Source organism: Sus scrofa, chromosome 11 (genome assembly GCF_000003025.6).
Source record: "Sus scrofa isolate TJ Tabasco breed Duroc chromosome 11, Sscrofa11.1, whole genome shotgun sequence".
Lineage (NCBI taxonomy): Eukaryota > Metazoa > Chordata > Mammalia > Artiodactyla > Suidae > Sus > Sus scrofa.
Window position 1 is genome coordinate 49,233,539 of NC_010453.5, and position 21,778 is coordinate 49,255,316.

Consider the following 21,778-nt stretch of genomic DNA (forward strand, 5'->3'; position numbering starts at 1 on the left):
TTAAGGATCCAGCGTTGCCGTGAGCTGTGGTGCAGGTTGCAGACGTGGCTCTGGGGTAGGCTGGTGGCTACAGCTCCGATTAGACACCTAGCCTGGGAACCTCCACATGCTGTGGGAGTGGCCCTAGAAAAGGCAAAAAGACAAAAAGACCAAAAAAAAAAAAGTATTGTCAGTCAGTCAACAAAGCCATCTTCAGTTATGTAAATGCCAAATGTTTTTCATATTCAATTCTTACTGGAGGCCACATTACCCAAGTAAACTCATTTTTCCTTTTTTTTTTTTTTTTGCTGTCTTTATAGGGCCGCACCTGCAGCATACGGAGGTTCCCAGGCTAGGGGTCGAATAGGAGCTGTAGCTGACAGCCTACACCACAGCCACAGCAATGTCAGATCTGAGCCGTGTCTGGGACCTATGCTGCAGCTCATGGCAATGCCAGATCTTTAACCCACTGAGTGAGGTCAGGGATCAAAACTGCATCCTCATGGATACTAGTCAGATTTGATTCTGCTGAACCATGATGGGAACTCTCTCATTTTTCCTTAAAATCTGCCTTTTATTCTGTGTATTGGTACTGGGTAAGCTTATGATTTTTCAAAACCAAACCAGAAAACTGGATGTCATTCTAGACTGGCTCCCTTAACTGTAACTAGCGTGTTCCGCACAATTTAACTTTCTAAATTTTTCTAAACGTGTTCCTTCTTCTATGTCCCCACTGTGATTTACCTTAGCTTAAGCCCTATTTCGCTTTTCTCTGGACTCCCTGCCTCTAACACGCCCTCTTTCTCTGCGACCTTTTTCATGATATTTTCATTTATCTTTGACAAATGTTAAGACTAATCATATTACTCCTTTTTGTTTAAAATTCTGCAAAACTGTGTATTTCCTTCATCTGCTCTCTCCATTTTACTTGCTGTGCTTACAGGATACAGTCTAATTACTAAGTACAGGAGTTCCCGTCGTGGCGCAGCGGTTAACGAATCCGACTAGGAACCATGAGGTTGCGGGTTCGGTCCCTGCCCTTGCTCAGTGGGTTAACGATCCGGCATTGCCGTGAGCTGTGGTGTAGGTTGCAGACTCGGCTCGGATCCTGTGTTGCTGTGGCTCTGGCGTAGGCCGGTGGCTACAGCTCCGACTCAACCCCCAGCCTGGGAACCTCCATATGCCGCGGGAGCGGCCTAAGAAATAGCAACAACAACAACAACAACAACAACAAAAATAATTACTAAGTACAGCCCACAGGACTCTTCATGATTTGGCCCCCTCCTCTCTAGGGTAAGATACACCCACTAGGACAGTAACCTCTAAGCTACAAATGCATTTAGTTTCTCAAGTGAATCACGTTTTCTAACATGATCAAATGAGTTGTTTCCTCTGAAGTGGTTAAAGTGGTGCCTGTTATGTGGTAAATGATTGACATGTATTAGCTATTACTATTTTATACCTTCTCTTCTTTCCTCAAACCACCAGCACACTCTCCCCAAGCTAACTCTGAGCTGATGAATTAACTGAGCTTCCTGTTTAACTGAGAGAGCAAACGAAACAGAAAACAAATGGAGAACATTCTCAAGCTGTTAACAGTACACATTTTTTTTTTCCCTCTCCTGCTATGATAGCTAAACTATTTCTGCTGCTACTTGGCCAATCCTTTCACTTTGTGCTACATCCTGTCCCCTCTCCCATGGAAGAATTCTCCCCTCTCTCCTGCATCAGCAATTTTTCTCTCTATTGGATCATTCTCATTAAAATACAACCTTTTCTCCATGAAAAATCAAACCAAACAAAAATCTCTCCAGATTCCACATCCTCTGTCCTGGCTTCATTTTATGTTCTTTTCCTTCTCTTTACAGTAAATCTTGACAGAATTGTCTATAATAACTGTCTCTAATTCCTTCTACTCTAATTGAGCTCAGGCATCTCATGCTACTGGAGTTGCTCCTAGCAAGATCACTGATGACTTCCATGTTGCTAAATCCAATGGTCCATTTTCAATCCTCACTTTACCTGACTCAACAGCAACATCTGATACAGTTCACCACTATTTGCTTGAAATACATCACTTGGCTTTTGGAAACACCACACTCACTTGGTTTTCCTCCTATCTCTGTGGTCACTTCCCAGTCTCTTTTGCTGATCTCTCCTCCTCTCTCTCATGTCTGACCACCGAGGTACCCCAGGGCTCAGTCTTTAGGCATCTTCTCTGTTCTGTCTATACCTACTTTCCTCCTGCTTTAATTCGCTCTTCAAACTATTCTGCTCGAAGCCAGTGAACTCTCAACTACATGTCCTGCCCAGAGAGTTCCCCTGAACTCCAGGGTCATATATCAACCTCAACTTGCTGTCTCTACTGCGTTTAATAGGAGCTTTGAACTTAACATATCCAATCATTTGCAAATATTGTGACAATTATTCCTATCCTTGTATCCATGCCCATTTTCAGCAATTTCCGTTAAGAAGCGGAGTCTATTTCTCCATCCTTGAACTTAAGCGTTTTTCTTTGATCAACAGAGTATGGCAGATGTGATGCTCTATCAGTTTCAAGCCCAAAGACTACACATGCTTTTGCTCAGAGTCCTGTACTGTCCAGGCAGACAAAGCCAGGTTAGCCCGCTGAATGACAAGAGACACCTGACCTAATTACTTTCTTAATGATAGCCATGACCAGCTTACCCTCGAGGCAAAAATACCTGGCTGACCTACAGATGCATGAAGGATCCCAGGCAAGATCACAACTACCCAGCTGTACCAGCCTACTGTGCCAACTCAGAGAATTGTGAACTAAATAGTGCTCGTTTTAAGTAATGTTTGGGGAGGCTTGCTATGCAAGAGTAGCATACCAACATAATGTCCAAAATTAAGAGTTTGTTTTTGCCTGCCAAACCTGGTTCTCCTACAGTCCCCATAGTAAATGGAAACAACGTTCTTCCAAAAGCCTATGCAAAAAACTTAGATCTCCCCTCTGCTATTTTGATTTTCTCATTGCTCAATCTCTAAGCAAATCCTATAGATTCCCCTTAAAATATATCCAGTATTCCATGATTTAAGACCATCTCTTTGGCTACTACTCTGATAAAGCCACCATTATTTCCTGCCTGGATTACTGAGAAAGCCTCCCAAACAAGATTCTTTGTATGACCAGTGCTTTGAACAGTGCTTGATATGTAGGTGGTGCTCAGTAAGTATCTGCTGAGTCAGTGGATGTCTATAACTTAGCTCATGCTTTTCTCAGGGAGGGAAGGCTCCTGTATCTTTCCTTCCTTCCTCACCCCCACCACTGCCTGATAAATTCCTATGAGTCCTTCAACACTTTGATAAGGGGCCATCTCTTTTTCTAGTGCCTTCTCCAACCTTTCCTAGCTAAGCCAGGGCTTTTTCTTCTATGTTTCCCAAACATCCTTTGAATATTGCTCCTGTGGACTTAAAATGATGTTATCTTTTTTTTTTTTTTTTTAAACATGGCTGCCTTCTACAGTATCCCAAAAGCCCTTCAAGATTAGTGATGATATTTTCTTTACCTTACTGGTCCCTATAACCTAGCATAGATTAGATATTTAACAAACGGAGGCAAACAGATGATGGAAGAATAAATGACCCAGTGAAGAAAAATGGGAAGGAAGGGTAGAATAAACAGTAGCCAATAAGGAGATGGGAGGAAAGGGAGAGATAAAAGGTCAGATCTAGCTAGGTGAAAGCAAAGAGATGCACTAGGGCACACAGTCTTCTAAACAACAGCAGTGTTTTCTTTGGTTTAAATTCCAGGATGAAGTGAGTGCTGATGAAGAAGCAAGGCAACATGGGTAAAAGCTTTCTGACCACAGTGAAGATGGCGATGCTGAGTGAAGAGAAATTGTGGCCCATGACTAAAATGATAAGGATTTGTAGGGATGTTAGAGCCCAAACTGAAGTAAGTGTACTGGCCATCGTGACAGATGCTATAGGGTCAAATATGAAAAATTTTATTGAACTTGACTATTTGATTTTATAAAATCTTTTTGATATCATATAATTTTTCAGGACAAAAAATTATAAAGAGGAAAAGGATCTGAGAAATCAGCTTAGTTTCACTGAACTAACTGGAGGCAGAACAGCAATTATAACACAGGTCTCCCGTTCAAGTGTTCCATCCACACCACAGCTCACAGTGGGCAGGCAAACAAGTGGACAAATTCTGAGTGGTGACTACAATCCAGGATAAAAATGGTGTCTAGGTCTTAGAACCAAACCTGGATTTTATACCAATATTCATACTAACATCTGAATATAGTGTTACCATATGAAGAATTAATCTCAAAACCAGTAATGAAGTTAAGCTGTGAAAACATGCTAGGGCGCAGCTAGGAAACCTCATTTGTGCCTTTCCAAATTCCTTCCTGCAACTCAGTCCACAGAGGATAGACTGCTTTTTCTGAGACTGTGGTTTCTTCTAATTTTCCTCAGAGCATATGAGACGACAAAGGTTTGCATCAAAAGGCAGTAACAGTATCAACAGATGAGATTTTAGGCACTTCATTTACAGATGAGGTAAAAAGGGTGTGTCAAGTAAATTAAGTTAGTAAGCAGCTGGAGGGGAAATTTGAGCTTAAAGCTTTTCACTATATATATATATATCACTATATCTTTATAAGCTAAGAAAGTAAACACGAGTGCTTTAATCTATGTTAGTATTCTCAAACATAAACCAATATGCATGCAGATACTCAAGTGGACTCTTTTGTCACATGTAGAAAATTTTTTGTCTCATTTGAGAATGATACATGTGGATAACAAACTCTTGTTGCAAAGTAATCTAGAGCTCTCCTATCTGGGCTTGAAAGTATGATATACTTTGACATAAATATGTTTGTTACATGTTTAAAATCTCTAGGAGAATCATAAATTGTTTTAATGCTCTATTTAACATTTTCTTCTACAATAAATAAATAAAAGCAAATTATTTGGCTTCTTGGACAGCAGCCAGAAAATGCTTATGTTAAATAGTTATGTAAAATACAGTATTTCCACTGGAGGATCTATGTCTATGTAAGATTCAATCAGTATAAACTCAGAATTATTAGATATCCTATCGTGACATTATAGCTGGATTTAATTACTACTGAAACAGTCTATCTCTATTTTGAAGGTGTAAATCCTGGGAATACTGATCACAGGATAACAAACACATGATCTAAAATTAATGGTTTACACTGAAGATGTGATAATCTTAAGTATTTATAGTCAATAAATACTTCCTGAGTGCTTATATGTAAGACACTGTCAGAGGATATGTGATTTAAATAATGCTTTAAAAAGAGATGAGAAAAGATAATGAAAATAAAGAATGCCGTATTGTTAAAAGAAAGCAGGCACATACCATTTCCCACCTCAGTCCACTAGAAGCTTATTGCCAAACTGCTTACCGATTCTAAAAACTACATACGTAATTCTGAAATAAAGTAAATTATAGATCAGTAAAGGAAAAGTTTATATACACACCCCTCTTCTTTCTCATGCCTTTGTACAATACACATATGGCAAGACAAGAAAAATTAGTAACTTTTATTTCTGTAATTTCACTAGAATAACAGCTGAAATTGTATGTATGTATGTATGTATGTATGTATGTGTGCATGTACAATTTTGCTAATTAAAAACATGACCAAATTAATGTGCCAGATATTTTCAATTCCAAAGACTAAAAAAAAAAAAAATCCTATGCTTTAGCAGGAAAAAAAAATAAAGAAATACTGATCATAATGCTCATAAAGTTGACATGGGGGCAGTTTATATGCGTTTCTATGGAGCTGGTCTACTTAGCTGGGAACTTGAATTATGATTTTAGGAAATTTCTTCTTTTCAAACCATGCTACAATCTTAAACTGTAAAGGGTAAAATAATCAAGCCAAACAAAGCTAATACTCTAGATGCTAGAACCAAATGCAAACAGAAATTTAAAAACTATATATTCAACAACAGATTTTTACAGTATTTATTAGAAGATAAAGCTATTTAAAAACATGGCCTCTGCAGTCAGCAGATCTGGCCTCACATATTGACTCTACCATTTATTACACATCTTTCTAGGGCATATCATTTATCTTCTTTAAGCTTCCACTTCCTTAACTGTAAAATGGAGATATTATCTCAAACGACAATGTACCAAAGTGCTCGAGGAGAGTACTGTGTACATGGTACTATCAGCATAAATAAGAACTAGTAAATGCAATCTTCTATAAATATTTTATTTTAGAATCACAAAAGTATAAGCGAAAATGATTCTTTTTTCACTAATTAGTAAAAGGAAGTTCAGTATGAACAAGCCATCTTCTAAACAAATTGAGAAATGAATATCTTAGGTAGTATTAACAATGAACAACACTCTGCCACATTTAATTTTCCTAAGATGTGATTACTACAATTCTAATTTGCTTTTAAAACATTAAATGATCTTTAGATTCCATATTTGTTTTTAGTTGTGCTAAGATTAAGACTTCTGGTTTCTGGAATTTGGTAGTTAAACTTCAGTGACATATATATTTATATTATATATATATTTATGTGTGTGTATAATATATATATATATGTATGTGTGTGTGTGTGTGTGTGTATGTATATATATATATATATTGCTTTTTAGGAGCGCACTTGTGGCATATGGAAGTTCCTAGGCTAGGGGTCAAACTGGAGCTGCAGCTGCCAGCCTACACCACAGCTCACAGCAGTGCTGGATCCTTAACCCACTGAGCAAGGCCAGGGATTAAACCCACACCTTCATGGATACTAGTTGGGTTCGTAAACCGCTGAGCCATAACAGAAACGCCTAAGATCTAAGTAATTTTTATCATCAGAGTAGAGGTAAGTAATGATTAGGCAAACTGGTAAATTTGAGACATTTCTAGGCTAGGATTTCAAATGTGCTCCAAGGCAATGGTAAAGGAAGTGGTGGTGCCGGTAACACTTAGACACAACATGCACAACAATGTATTGACATAATGTTAGTTACACACCCATTATACTTTAAAAAGAGACAAATCTGATTTTCTTATGGTCTTTACATTTTGTTTTGCTATTTATTTATTTACTTATTTATTTATAGGGCTGCACCTACGGCATATGGAAGTTCCCAGGGTAGGGGTCGAATTGGAGCTGCAGCTGCCGGCCTATGCCACAGTCACAGCAATGCCAGATATGAGCCACATCTGAGACCTACACCACAACTCATGACAATACTGGGTCCTTAATCCACTGGGTGGGGCCAGGGATCAAACCCACAACCTCATGGATCATAGCCACGTTCATTACTGCTAAGCCACAATAAGAACTCCTGTAATTTATTTTGCATTTTATTAAATAATTTGATAAGATAAAAACAGTAATTATACTTTGTTTAGAGAAGTGTTTGAGAAGACTTGCAATGACCGTTTAGGTATAACAAAAAGGTCCTGATTCCTAAGTTCTCTTGTCTGCTGCTGATATGACATGATAATAAGGGTCACTTCTCTTTTAAGATTTTATATCTAATATGCATATTCTGCATGGTTATGATTTTTTTCCTTTTTATTTCCTTGTCTTTACCTTTAAAACTTCCTGTAACCTGGGTACATCTAAATGTCAAATGTCTATTGCTCCATTAAATGTGTAAACTAAGGCTTCACTTCTCTTTCATTCTTCTATAATACTCTTCAAAGAAGAAAAAAACTATTTCACCTACACGACACTATTCTATTTCCCTGAAATTCTTCTTTTAAGAGCTGTTAAAGTGACTATTACACATGAGTAGAGATTAGTTGGAAATTGATACTAGTTATACTTATAAACTAAGTAATTTCTTTTTTGTTGTTTTTGTTTTTGCTTTTTAGGGCTGCACTCGTGGCCCATGGAGGTTCCCAGACTAGGGGTCTAATCGGAGCTGTAGCCGCTGGCCTACACCAGGGCCATAGCAACGCCAGATTTGAGCTGTGTCTGCAACCTACATCACAGCTCATGGCAACGCTGGATCCTTAACCCACTGAGCAAGGCCAGGGATTGAACCCACAACCTCATGGTTCCTAGTCGGATTCATTTATTTCCACTGCGCCATGATGGGAACTCCCAACTAAGTAATTTCTTTAATTGAACCTGCCTAATATATAGTGCAAACTAGAAAAGTTTTATACTCTTCTATATGCTTTCCTTAGACTAATAATATCATAATGTATAATACTGGTTGCTAACTAAATACTACCCTGAATCCTAATAAAAACTAAACCGGGTGGCATTCTCTTCAGTAATCCTAATTAACAGTTATAAAAGCATTTTTGTAGAAAAATAACTTAGGGTCTAACTGCGAACATACTCTATTAAAGTAAAGCAAGGAGGTCATGCATTTGAATTCAAACAAATGGATGTGCAAGCTGAGACTTTCATAGACCACCTCAATTTAGCGAGTGTGTTTATCTACTCTATACCCAGTATGTGAACTGAAGGCCAAGAAAAGCATGCTATAGTCACATGAGGAGCTTTGAGACGTTTCAGGAGCTTATAAGGAAAAAAATTAAGATTCAGGTAAATGTAATTGTTTGGGTCAATTTTCTCAATCAATATGAACTATTATGGATAAAGGGCTAGAGAAATCCTAGAAGGCAGAACTGGAATCGAACGATCAGTTTGACTTATTAAGAATAAGAACAAGAACAAGATCTCCCCTCCCCCCCAAAAAAAGCAAGAGAAGAAACACTTAGAGAAAATTTTGAAAATTAAGTTGCTATACATTTCATGAATACCATAGTTACTCAAAAGACACAAGCCAACCTGCCCAGTACAGCCTCTCCTCTACCCACTGCTATAGTGAGATAGATTTATTCTCTTGCGGCATCTCTATGTAACAAAAATCCAATGTAAAATAATAACAGTTACTCCTACAGCAGATGCTGACTATAGTCACACATAGTATAAAAGAAAACTTTAAATCAAATGGTTTTCTTAATATATATTATAGCATGGATTTCCTTGTACTGGAATTAGAATGGAAAGTCTAACAGTCATATTTTTATAATACCTAATAAAGCGTTTAAAAACAAATGTTTTAGCCACAGAATGTCTTAGCTCAGAATAGCTTAAGTGCTACAAAAATGTGGGAAGGGATAATATCTTCATTAAATAAAACCAGTTAGATGAGTTGATAATTAGTAACTGATAAACAACTCAGAAAAAAGCTTCAGAAATGGTGTGATGAGACAGGGAAGGCTGACAAGACTTACTCTGAAGCTGAGGCTGCTGGAAGGAAAGGGGCTGTCCGAACACAAATGGGCTGTGGACTAGGGAAGAGGGAGGCTTTGCAGCTTGATCAAAGATGGAAGGAGCTGGGAGATTGGGCCGTGACTGAATGGAATTCAATATAGCACTCAGTTGGTCACCTGTAGTGGGCAAAACAGTCAAAACTACAACTTGTTATTAATTAACATCAAAAACAGCGAAGTAAATGGTGCTTTATGACATTCAGATAAAACACGAGCAGAACTGTGTGGAAGTTGGTGATTGTTACCCTGAAATTAGGGATGAAATGTTGTATGTTGTTTTAATGAAAGATGCACCCCCCAAAATTTTATGTAATAGCCCACCTACAAAAACAAATCCACTTCAACTCATATACAACATCTAGCAACAGCATGAGAAAATACAGGGTCTATGAAGTATCTAAGATAAGTTGATTTGGTATCATACAAATATAAATGAAGATCTAAGTAAATGATTTCTTCTACACAGTATCTAACAATGACTATTATCCACTTGCCTCATACGTAGTACACTTCATGTGGAAAACACACAAATAGTATTGATAGTTTAATGTAGAACTGAAGAGAGGCAAAGTACAGTTATGTAGTAATACATTTATATTATAGCTATAAATTTTCTTTTTAAAAGTTGTCATTGTAAAAGAAATTATATATTTTTTAAAACATGAACGCTTTTGCTTGGATAGACAATATACAAATCCATAAGACCTGTAAGAAAAAAGGAATAAGGGCTACCTTACTTCAATAGTATCTCAAACATGAATTCAGACATTTTCCTTAAAATTAAATACAAAGGACATTATCAGAAAAACGCTTTTTAAAATATGAAATGATGTAATTGGATGGATTATAGATCCTTATTTTTGAGAAAAAAAATATACAAAGCAATTTAAATGAAGTTGAAGAAGATGGAAAAAATCCAGACTAGTTGATGCAGAAACTAGAAAACAGCTACCTTTTCAGCCATATTCCCTAATATAATAAAACTTCATAACAAATGAAATTTTAAATGAAACATCAATTAGAAATAGATTAATATGGGAAGAACTGTATCTACAGCATTAATTTTTTAAAAGCAGATACACGGAGGTGTGTATGCTGTAGATCACAGAGAGGATTTTAGAGATGATGAAAACTTTTACAAAATTGTTTTAAGAAAAAAAGCAAAATTTTTTTTTTGCATGATCTTGGATAGTATAAAGAGTTAAAGAAAATGGAAACTACTATTAAAGGTAAGATAAATAAAGGTTACATATACTTAATCAGATTAAAGTTTCTTAATACTTCTCTGTCCCATCTATGGATCCTTAACCTGCTGCACCACAAGTGGGAACTCCAAACAAGTACACACTGTTTTTGAACAGTATCACCAAAAATCACAGTTTTAAAAAGTAATACATTATTATTTCTATTTAATAGCAAATGTTCTCAGCAATGTTTGTGTCTCTTGAAAGTTGACTTTTATTCATAGGATATTTTAATAAACTATCTCTTAAAGACTGATTTAATGTGATGGCCCATCAGGACAATTTAGACATTTTAGGGACTGAAAGCATACAATTTGAATTAAACATGGATTTAAAACAGATTATTATAGAAGTATAATAGTGGTAAGTAAACACTGAGATTTTAATTTAAGGATTGGCAGTGGTAGAAGGAAAGGGACATGAAGAAAACACCACAAAGCAGTTTCCCTACTTGAGTATGATGATCTAGCTGAAGTTGGCTGAAATCTGAGCTACTGGAAATGAGCAAGCGGACAAGTACCCAAGCTTGTAAGAAACGCCAACCCAACCCAGGAGGAAGAGCCAAAAAGAAATCTTGTAGCAAGGCTTCCTTCATAAAAACACTTTGTGGAAAGTAACAAAGATATCAAACAAGATCATTTTATTTTCAGTTGAGTATTTCCTCTACACTGATATAAATTTGTATTTTGTTGATTATTTCATTATTTCACTTGCTCTAAAAGTCAGGTACACTATGACACTATATTTGTTTCTTGAAATCAAATACTATGAAATCATGTAAGTAACATTTCCATAAAGTTATTTCCATGGGAGCTATCTTCTCCTTCCTCCCCATCATCCCCAGCAGCTCTATGCTACCTGCTGACCATGTCCCTGATTTTGAGGGAGTTAGCATCCAGTTCCTAGGAAAGAATTGTGAATATGTTTGAATTTACATACAAATGGAATTTGGGATGAAATTTAGGCATAAATTATCCCAAAGTAACCGTTGTTTGGACTGTCCATGATGCTGGTCCCTTCTATTAATGCAACTAAAAAGAGATGTATACATTTTATATCCATATGGCTTAGGGGACTTGTTTTTCTTTTCACAATTTTTGATTTCATTACATATGCCAAACCCAAAGATACCATTTCATGTAATTCTAACTTAACTAAGATAACTTGATTAGACATTCAAAACCACACACATTTAATAAAGCTGATGTGCAATATTACCTAAAAATATTACTTTAAATATACCGATTTTAAATGGACCATTTGGAAAGTTCTTTTTTGCTCATTAACATTACTCTTGTAAGTGGGTAATTAAAAAAGTTCTCAGTGGATATAGTGACACAGAATCTTTATGATGCAAATTCAAAATGAGTATAAAGTAGGAACAAATAAGCAAGAACTATAAACTTAAATTAAAATGTATAAAACCAATAGTGCAATAAGAACACCTTCATAAATATTTTGATTGATAGTTTTCTAGGAACAAACTTTAATAAAGTTTTGTGGGTAAACAGTAATAAAAATGGGTGAAAGAGAAGATAATAAAAAGATTACAGTTAGGTTAAATAAAAGACTCACTTTAAACACCTACCTTTATTATTTCCAAGTCCATAATCAAATCCTTGGGCACTGCAACTGGCCCCTTTATTAAAAGCTTGTACTGAGAAAGGGCTTGGAGGAGGAGTTTGAGAATTTTGATCCAGAAGAACTTGTTCTACAACAAAAGGCATAGCTATAAAATCAGTTTCTTTTGTGATATTTTCTAGTCACAAAATAAAGAGAGAAAATTGCAAGAAGGATTTTTATGATGGTTAAATTTTAAAATAACTTCATATTTAGATTTGATAATAAGTCTACCAATTAGGTTACTGACACTGATATAAAGTGTATGACAGATCTTTGTTTTCATCTATGAAATTCATTATGAAATTTAGAAATGAGATATGCTCTTACGGAGCCAATTTGCTTATTATGAAAGGATCATCACTGAATGTATAATAATATTTCTGGACCAGGAACTCATATTTGTAACAAACTATACAAGGGCATTTTACAAAATAAAAATGGAAAACCTATAAACCAGAATTTAAAATATTTTGTATACTAGTATTCAAACAGAAAAATATCTTTAAATATGGTACAAAAAGAAACTTTTATTCCTAAAATATTTTAAGTTCTAAATGTGGAAATTATGGAAAATTTAACTTTTAACTTATTTTTACTTATTATATAAAGGGGATTTCCCCTAAATCAAAGGATGATAAACCTGGTCATGTTATCACTGCTATTAACACATCTAAAGTCAACAAATGTATCCAAATTCTCATTTCAAGAAGAAAATGGCAAATAATTTTTTCCAGTTTACAAAGGATTAGAATACAACATATAAATTGGTAAACCATATTAATCCCCTATTAACAATCAAGTGGCTATAAAATTCTAATACTAAGAATACTAATACCATAATTAAATAACTCATTAATGCCAACTAATAAGAGGCAAAATAGAATCTGTCCAATGAGAGGTAAAAGGGAGAAAACAGTATTTATCCCATTAAAATATACATTATGAATAAATAAAAGTTTTAATACTTTTTTTAATTTTTAGGGTTGCCCTCACAGCACATGGAATTCCCAGGCTAGGGGTCGAAATGGAGCTACAGCTGCCAGCCTACAGCACAGACAGCCATAGCAACTCGGAATCCGAGCCGCTCTGCAAGCTACCCCACAGCTCACAGCAACACTGGATCCCAGACCCACTAAGCATGACCTGGGATCGAACCCACATCCTCATGGATACTAGTCAGATTTGTTTCCACTGTGCCACAACAGGAACTCCTTAAATATGTTTTAAAAGCCATCTTCCTTTAAACTGAAAACAGAACTAGAAGAATGCAGGGGAGTGTTTTCTTCCTATCAGTCAGAATTATGCTGAGCTATAAGGTCTATCTCTTTACCAGCATTTCTAGACTTTCTTCAAGAAACCAATCCTAGCACTTCCCTTAGGCAATACTCTTCAGTACGAGGTCTTTCAGCAGTGAAATCTTTCTTCTGAAAAGCACCCATGAACAGTAGTAATCTGAATGGAACAGACAGCACTGCTCTCACCTTCTAGACTCCAAATGGTCTAGCACAAGTGTATCTGTTTTAACCACAGTAGTAACTTTGGCTTTATCTACAAAGATCGAAGACCTATAAAGAATTTTTACGAAGAGGAAAGCTTCTGTTTTACTTATACTGCTTTATATGAATAAATTACTACAGTACCAAATCTTCCTACTTCCATATTAAATAGTTACATATTAGTACCAATGAGAAGACTGCTTGAATAACACATCAAACTAATTTTAGTGATTTTTAAGGCACTAACTTCTCATCATTTCTTTCCTTGTAACCACAGGTTTTATGTTAAAATATTGAGACTCACATTATGAATATATATATATAGTCATATGTATATATTTAATACAGTCATAACATAAAAAGGTAAAAAATATATACACACATATACGTGAAAATTATTAAGTGATTACAGAGAGAAATTTAAACTTGTCTTACACCCCTTTTAGGGTTTAGTATGTACCTTACTAGCAACAATATTCTAATTTAAGAATCATTTTATTGAAAACGAATTGTCTATCTTGTCATTATATGAGAATACAATTTCTCATGTTAAAACTCACTCTTTAGTATAGAAAATATTTTAGATTTTAACAAGAATAGCTAATCTTATCATCTGCTATCTTTTTTTGTACATTTAGCTTTCATATAGAACTTATAAAGTATCCTCATTTTGTAAATGGGCAAACCAAGGCACGGAGATATTAATTTGGCCAAGGTCTATACCTTTTTAGTTAAAGTTACAGGGCTGGCATTTGTCCCCTGGCAGTCCAGCTCCAGAGTACACTCTTACACATTACCCTTACTACCGGTTAAAATGACTCCTAAGCCAGAAAGAGCCTTTGATAGTCACTTAAACCATTCTCAGATTATTTAACTATGTCTTATATAGAGCTGATTTCAGGTTATTTTTATTTGTATCTGAATATCCCTATACAGTGAAAATGTTTAAGAATATAAGACTATGTAATAAATATAATGTATATGTAGTAAGTATATTGTAAATGAGAAAGTTATTTTGTGAAATGATTTACATCAAATGAAGCTTTTCATTTTTCAAAACATAATGAATAGTTCTACTATCTCAGAACATTATTTTAGGACCACATTATCCTTCACTAAGAAAAGTTTGTAGGTTCTCAAATTTTGTTTAACAGATCGCTGATGCAGCATGGTATGGTGTAATGAGCATGCATCAGAAGTACGAATGAAGATTCTGGGGCAAGTCTTTCATCTGCCCTGAATCCAGTGGTGTAACCCCCACAGGCACGTCATTTTACATCCTATGAGCTTTAGATTCCCTACCTGTAAAAGGAAGGTTATATAACTTATGTCAAAGGCCTGCCGTGGGGGGGAAAGGGAGAATGTTTAATGTACCATGTTAATACACATAAACATACTCCATCCATCACTTAACGCAAATCTCAAACCTTTCTTGACTCTCTATATATTTATGGCCATATTACCTTTTGGATAATGAATATTATAACTTTATACTCTTTTGAATAAAGAAGCATGTTCTTTTAATTGTCTGACCCTATCCTATAAATTTTGGGATTTGGTAGAAACATCTTTATTTTGATGTCCTACTATTTTTGTAACTTAACTTGTATTTATGAAAATTAGTGAGCAACTAGTATATGCCAAAACTGTTTTATAAAGATACAGAGATAAGACACCTATGCCGTCCACCAGGGACCCACAATCTGAGTATGAAAAAAAAAATTAACTTCAATATAATATCTGTTTTGTCCTGGTGGTGAATACAGCTCTTCAGGAACGAAGGTAATTCTCGACTCTGTCAAGATCAATTAAAGCTTCACCCAAGTGATGACAAGGTCTGATGGAGATTTTGCCACCAGGGGCACGAAAAGAGGCGGACATAAAGGAAACTTTTTTATTAAATGAGGTCATTGTTGAAAAATGAGGAAGTTTAAGGCTGAAATTCTAAACAACAACTTAGGAAATCCAAAGAAGCTAGGCATTTATTCAATGCTCCTTTCCTGAGACAGAATTCAATTGAATGAAATTGCCTGGGAGAAGTACTATGATTGGTGGTTTGAAAAGTGACCTTCCATTTTGCGGTAGAAAAAATAAAACGTTTAGTCCTAAACTGGTACAGAGGAACTGTCATTCAAATTCATATTAATGAAATAAAAGGCATATTTTATAAAGACCTATTCATATGTTTCACATTTCCTTTTAATTCTCTTCTTTAATGTACATTCATTTAGTACCCATGTATTTTCTTTAGTTTTGATTTTACTTAAAAAAATAAACACACAACAAAGGTCTTACGACAAAAGAAATACAATGTACTTTAAACTTCTGCGTTGCAAAGGTAAATTGGAATAAATCACAAATTTAAGCCAACTTGCCATCTTCATGTCGGAGGTACTGGTTTCCGCCTCTGTCTCTAGCTAAGGACCATGCCTCTCCTTCATCACTCTCACAGAACTCTACCATGCTGTTCTTATCCAGCTGCACCCACGTACCTTCAGAATTGGTTACCTAGTACATAACAGAAAGCACGATTGATTGGCTTGATTTCTTCACGTCACTCAGGCTGAAAACCAGCAAAAAGGTTTAAGTGTTTGAGTAGCATAATTATCCCAACAGATCTCTATCAACAAATTAGTTTCTGAAATTAAGACCACAGCCTGAGGTAAGACAGAAATCAGTAAATAGTCTTGTAAAATATTGTTCACTGATGACTTCGGTAAAAACAGTATTTTTAAAACACAGGATGATCTCTAAATTATTTTAAACATTACCCAAAAACACGTGGCTCTTTTTTTTTTTTTTTTGGCACCTAAGACGTCCTAACACAGAGAACTCTACTATTTAGGCTGGTAGTACCTGTAACGCAACTTGAAAGTGACCCTGACACTGAGAAATAGCATGACACACTACATCGTCAAGCTCATCAGCTGAGGCAAATGCCACAGTTGACCAAAGAGTAATGTTATTTGCTCAGGACTTCAGTGAGACACATGAATGGAAACAAAGAAATGAAACCCTTTGAATATATCACATCTCCATACTGATTCATAGCAAATATTTTAAAGTGCTGTTAACGCATGACAGTACCGTACACATTTGTAATAAGAAGATATGTGCAAATAATGAACATTTAACAAACATACAATACAAATCATTCTGTTAATATAAATATCGTTTTTACGAGGATAACTAGGAGAATAAAATTATTAAAAAAGAAACATAGAAAAACTGCATTAGTATTTTCAATACAAGTAAAGATAAAGAATATTAACATTTAAAAACCTGGGATGGAAATGGCAACCTTTGGAAGAAAAGGGATGCTTTGGTTGTATTATATTAAAAATGAATATCTTAGAAGTCATGAAGCTACAAGAATCCATACCTCTCCCACTGCTTTGACTTTGTTTCCCAGAACTAACATTCCAATTGGGATACCTCTAAGGTTAGGGCAGCTTCTGATGTTGTGACCGGAAGGTCCCGTCTTCACTACCTTGTACATGCCTGGCCCTCCTCGCAAGAACGGCATGTCTTGTTCTTGCATTGTTGCTTCCTGTGGGCAGCAGGAGTTTATGTCTTTGAAAAAGTCATCAGTATTAGTTTTAGGTTCCTGAAAATTTGAATAGGAAAAAAAAAGTAAACAAAATACCATCTATTACCGCTTCCAACATCCTCTTCTTAATAGCTTTTATTACCAAGTCCATAATACTTCAAGCAAAAAGAATACATATCCAAAGACAACTAAAGTGTTGGTTAGTACCAATATTAAAGAATCTTTCTGAATGATATTTAAAAGAGCTGAAGAGAAGAAAATATAGCAGGAGAGCAATTGAACCTTTAGCTTCTGCCCACAATTTGAGAAATGTAGTAGTAGTACTTGACTTTACCTTTATCTTTTAGAGAAATATTTAACAGTAAGAGAAACAAAAATAATATGAACCACAACTGAATAATTGTGAATCACTATTACTGTATTACTGCCTGTTAGTAGGGGTTAAAAAGTTTAAATCTTCATTGCCTTATACTTTTGCTTATAATAATTATTAATAAATAGAGAAAATAAGTATGACGATTGTAGAGTTTTATCTATAAACAGAGATAACCATGTTGAAAAATGTGCATGAAATATAGCTACATCTTATTATTTACTAGTTATGAATGAAGTAAGAATGCTTGTTAGATTTTAACAACTCACACTTTCTTAATACAGTACAAATAAAAATATCTAGTTAGATTTGCTAGGCCATTATTAAACAGTGATATATTAATGCCATTAACAGAAACAGATGATTATACTTTTAGCAGAGAGGAGAGATTAACATTAAAGGTGGTGTGGTTTTACATAAATATAATGCATTTGGACATAAAAGAATCACTTCTAAAATGAAACAAAAGAACATGCCTTAAATTTGCTATTGAATCTGAATGCTGTGATAAAATTATTTCCTACATGAATGCAATAAATAGAAAAAATAACCTTCTCATATTTGCTTTTTCCCAACTAAATGTACATGAGAGTCCCACTTTGGAGTTTCTCCCATTGTCATTATTACTTCTTTAAAACAGACTTAAACTGCACTTTTAAATACATGAAATAGACCCTACTGATTGCTTTATTCAAATACAGCAAAAGATGACCATAAAGGGACACTTATTCAACTCAAACGATAGGTTAATATTTAGTAATGTTATAAATAGGATAAAAATGAAAAAAAACCCACTAACATATTATACAAGGTAAAACATTATTGAATAGCTCTATCCTTATACATAGTCTTATTCTAAAAAATATGTATACATGTCCATTATATTGTAGGAAATTGAAAATAAAATCCTAAGGTTTAAAAATATGTATTCAAGAATTTGGTGTATACACTGTGACTTTAATTCAATATGTGATTGGCCAGGAAAAATTTTAAATTCATTATTAAACTTCACAAAATATCTTGTAAATTTCATTGTGGTGATGAATTATCATCAATGTTTACTTATAGACAATATTTCTTTACATTTACTACAGTTATCACACCATATTTATCTAACATTCCTTAGTTAAATATTGGCAATTTGATGAAAATAAGAAGTTTAAATAAACTTGCAAATTTTAGATTTACAATCTAAAGTAAAATATGCATTTATATACCCATGCACTGTAAAAATTTATATATGTGCACAACTATATAAATACAAAGAGCACTCAAAATTAAAATGTAGTATAAGGTTTCAAATGCTAAATTGTGCTACCTTACTCAAGAGGTTTTCAGTAAAACACTTTAAAAGTCTAGTTGCTAATGGCCAATTTGAGCAAATACATCATGCTATTTCATAGATGAGAGTCAAATTAGTCATATTTGTAACTGTTATTTTTAAATTACATAGTATGATTAAAAACTAAGCAAATATTCATAGAATTAGTGAAAAAATAATTTCACTGGTCTTTAATGATACTTCTAGAGCATTTAATTAAGTTATAATAATATTTCCAATCAGACCATTTACGGTAATAGTGAGAGATAAGTTTTAGCACAACTGGTAATGACTGCAAGTTATTCACTGAAAGGCAATATGGGGAACTGTACTAAAATATTTAATATTTTACCAACTAGTTAAACTAACTATAAATTAATTAATGTACAGCAAAATCTAACTTTTTTAAAAAAAATACTAAAAATAGTCATGAAATCCCTGAACTGTGCCTGTTATTCTCAAGCAACCCTAAAATGCATGTTCTATTCAATACAAAAATTTAAGACCTGGGCACCAGCATATGAAATTGATGAACTGCAATGTCATTTTCTTCTCCCTGCATTCCCACCCCATCCTCAGAGCAACATTCAAAAGAGCACTATGCAAGGCTGGAAAAAAACAGAACAGCTATAGAGTTAGAACCCTCCCACCTAAATAAGCAAATTCTGAAAAAGCTAGATGAGGATATAATTGTTGGAGAGGCTAGTCATTCAATTAAATATAGCAAATTTGAAGTCAAGTCGAAGTTTAACTTAAACTAGTAATACAGTCTTTGGCAGAGACGGAGGAAAAAGGTTGAAGGGGAAACTCAATTGCAGCACTTTGTATAGATCTTTTTTGGTAAAAATTTTTAAAATTAATTTTAAGCAAAAGCTTCAAAAGACGTAATGTAAAGTTTGTTATACATGCTGAAATACCTGAATAATGTATGACTGTTCCTTACAGTTAACTCACCTGGGGGAAAAAAGCTTTGGAAGTCCATGAAAATACGTCCAAATCCCTGACTCCTTGGCTAGCATTAAAGATATTCTGAGCGACAAAGTTTAAGAAAGAAAAATATCAACAAGGAAAGGGAACAGGACATCATGTGCAGAAGATGCGTTCACAGTAACCACATTGCTCTGTACTCAGGCATCAGCACTGGAATGTTATTTCACTACAGGGAAACTGAAGCAACCTGAGTAAACCACACACCAAAGAAATTCTGATGCATAAGTTTTTGTCAAAAGCTCTCCATGGATGTAGTGTGTCATGCCATTTACTACAATTAAGAGCCAGACATTGATTTAAAGCTTAAGACAGTCAGTGCAAGAAGGAAATCCTAAAACTCCTTTAAATGATGACATTTCTGTTCCGATACAAGCCAGATTTGTTTTATGACAGGAAACAGTCTGCTATTTTATAAAGAAAATGTGAGCAATACAGATTGTACAGATAGTGCAACTATTATGAATAATGGCACATAGTATATGTGAACAAATTATTGCTTTTAAAGTACAAAAAAAATCAAAAAGTAAAAAGAACTGTCATTTTTCAATTTTGCTCTCTTCTATAAATGGGAAAAAAAATCACTTGGAAATGTTACTGAAAGCTGTTGGCAACTTGTTAAGAGAAGTACAGGGGAAAACATACATCTGAACTTTTATCAAAAGGCAGGCCTAGTTTTCTCCATCTCAAAGTTTAGGAAATGCACAAAGCATTTAGGATCTCTATATTACAGTCTAAAAATATTTTGTTAAAGAACAACCAATTCACAGCAGCATGGTTCAAGAAAAATCAACATTTTCACAAAATGTCTTCATGAAAATTTAAATGATACACATTTTACAGAGATGTATCATGCTACTGAATACATTTATCTGATCTGAAATTAAAATCTTTTCAGAAAGTAGCAATTACACAATTTTACTGCTTATATAAATACAAAAAAGAAGACATTCAAACTGTTATTAATAAAAGCTGTCATCATCAACGACTTTAGCATAAAGAAACAACACAATTCCCAACCAACTGTAAAGTCACTTTAGATAATGAGAATTTAATATTCTCTAGTTCTGTATTTTCCTCATGTATATATGTGTGTGGACAGATGTAGATACATACCCCTGTACATACGTATATGCTAATTCAGAAATTAAAGACACGGAAAAGCTAGAAAAAATGAGTTTCTATTAATATGCCTACAAATAAGTGTAAAACAAAATAAAAAACCAAAGTCCCCTTCACATTTAAAAACAGACAGCAGACAGATGAAGTGGAAACATACTGCAAAGTATTCTGAAATGCTGTTAGGGCGGGTCAACGAAGATGTCTTTACTGATTCACCCATGTGTGTAAATATTTGTGGAGTACTTGGCTCAAAGGTTTTTCTCCTTCACAGAGAACAGTGGTGCAGACTTTTTGACATAAAACAATATCAACATTTTTTTTAGCATATTCTTTTTATCATAAAATTTTCTAGTATTAAAAGCAATGTAAGAAGTTCTCTTGTGGCACAGTAGGTTAAGGATCCAGCGTTGTCACTGCATGAGCTAGGGGGTCACTGCTGCGGCATGGGTTCAATCTCTGGCCCAGGAACTTCCAACATACCACAAACACACAATCTTGACCAAAAACAAAAGCAATGTGAAAAGCAATGCAGATAGGTTAGTAATAAAGAAGCAATGTGGTATGGTGACTGACAGTATTTAAGGTCTGTATCTTTTATTTCAATTTTCGAAACTTAAGTGTTTCCTGGATCTGAGAACATGAGTTAACATACACAATGTGATGTAACTGCTGACCATGGCAACAAATTACAAATAAAATAAATTTTGTACATCCTAATTATATGTGGATGCAAATCCGACACTTTTTTGCTTTTGCTCTGCACTCGTAAAAAATTCTTAGTCTACAGTGGTTTACCACCACATTTTCAAAA

General features: G+C 34.6%; 1 protein-coding gene across 21 annotated transcripts in view; it reads right to left on the reverse strand.

Moving 5' to 3' along the window:
* MYCBP2 (MYC binding protein 2, E3 ubiquitin protein ligase) overlaps positions 1-21,778 on the reverse strand; it is a 268,897-nt gene that overhangs the window by 69,570 nt on the left and 177,549 nt on the right. For 6 of the 21 annotated variants that reach the window (XM_021065733.1, XM_021065732.1, XM_021065737.1 and 3 more), the window contains 5 exons: positions 19,813-19,887; positions 16,997-17,221; positions 15,990-16,122; positions 12,084-12,206; positions 9,213-9,392 (listed from right to left, as the gene is read on the reverse strand). In XM_021065733.1, the coding sequence (XP_020921392.1) occupies positions 9,213-9,392; positions 12,084-12,206; positions 15,990-16,122; positions 16,997-17,221; positions 19,813-19,887 (736 nt within the window). The remainder of the gene's footprint in view (positions 1-9,212; positions 9,393-12,083; positions 12,207-15,989; positions 16,123-16,996; positions 17,222-19,812; positions 19,888-21,778) is intronic. The other 15 variants (XM_021065752.1, XM_021065738.1, XM_021065734.1 and 12 more) reach the window with 8 other exon arrangements.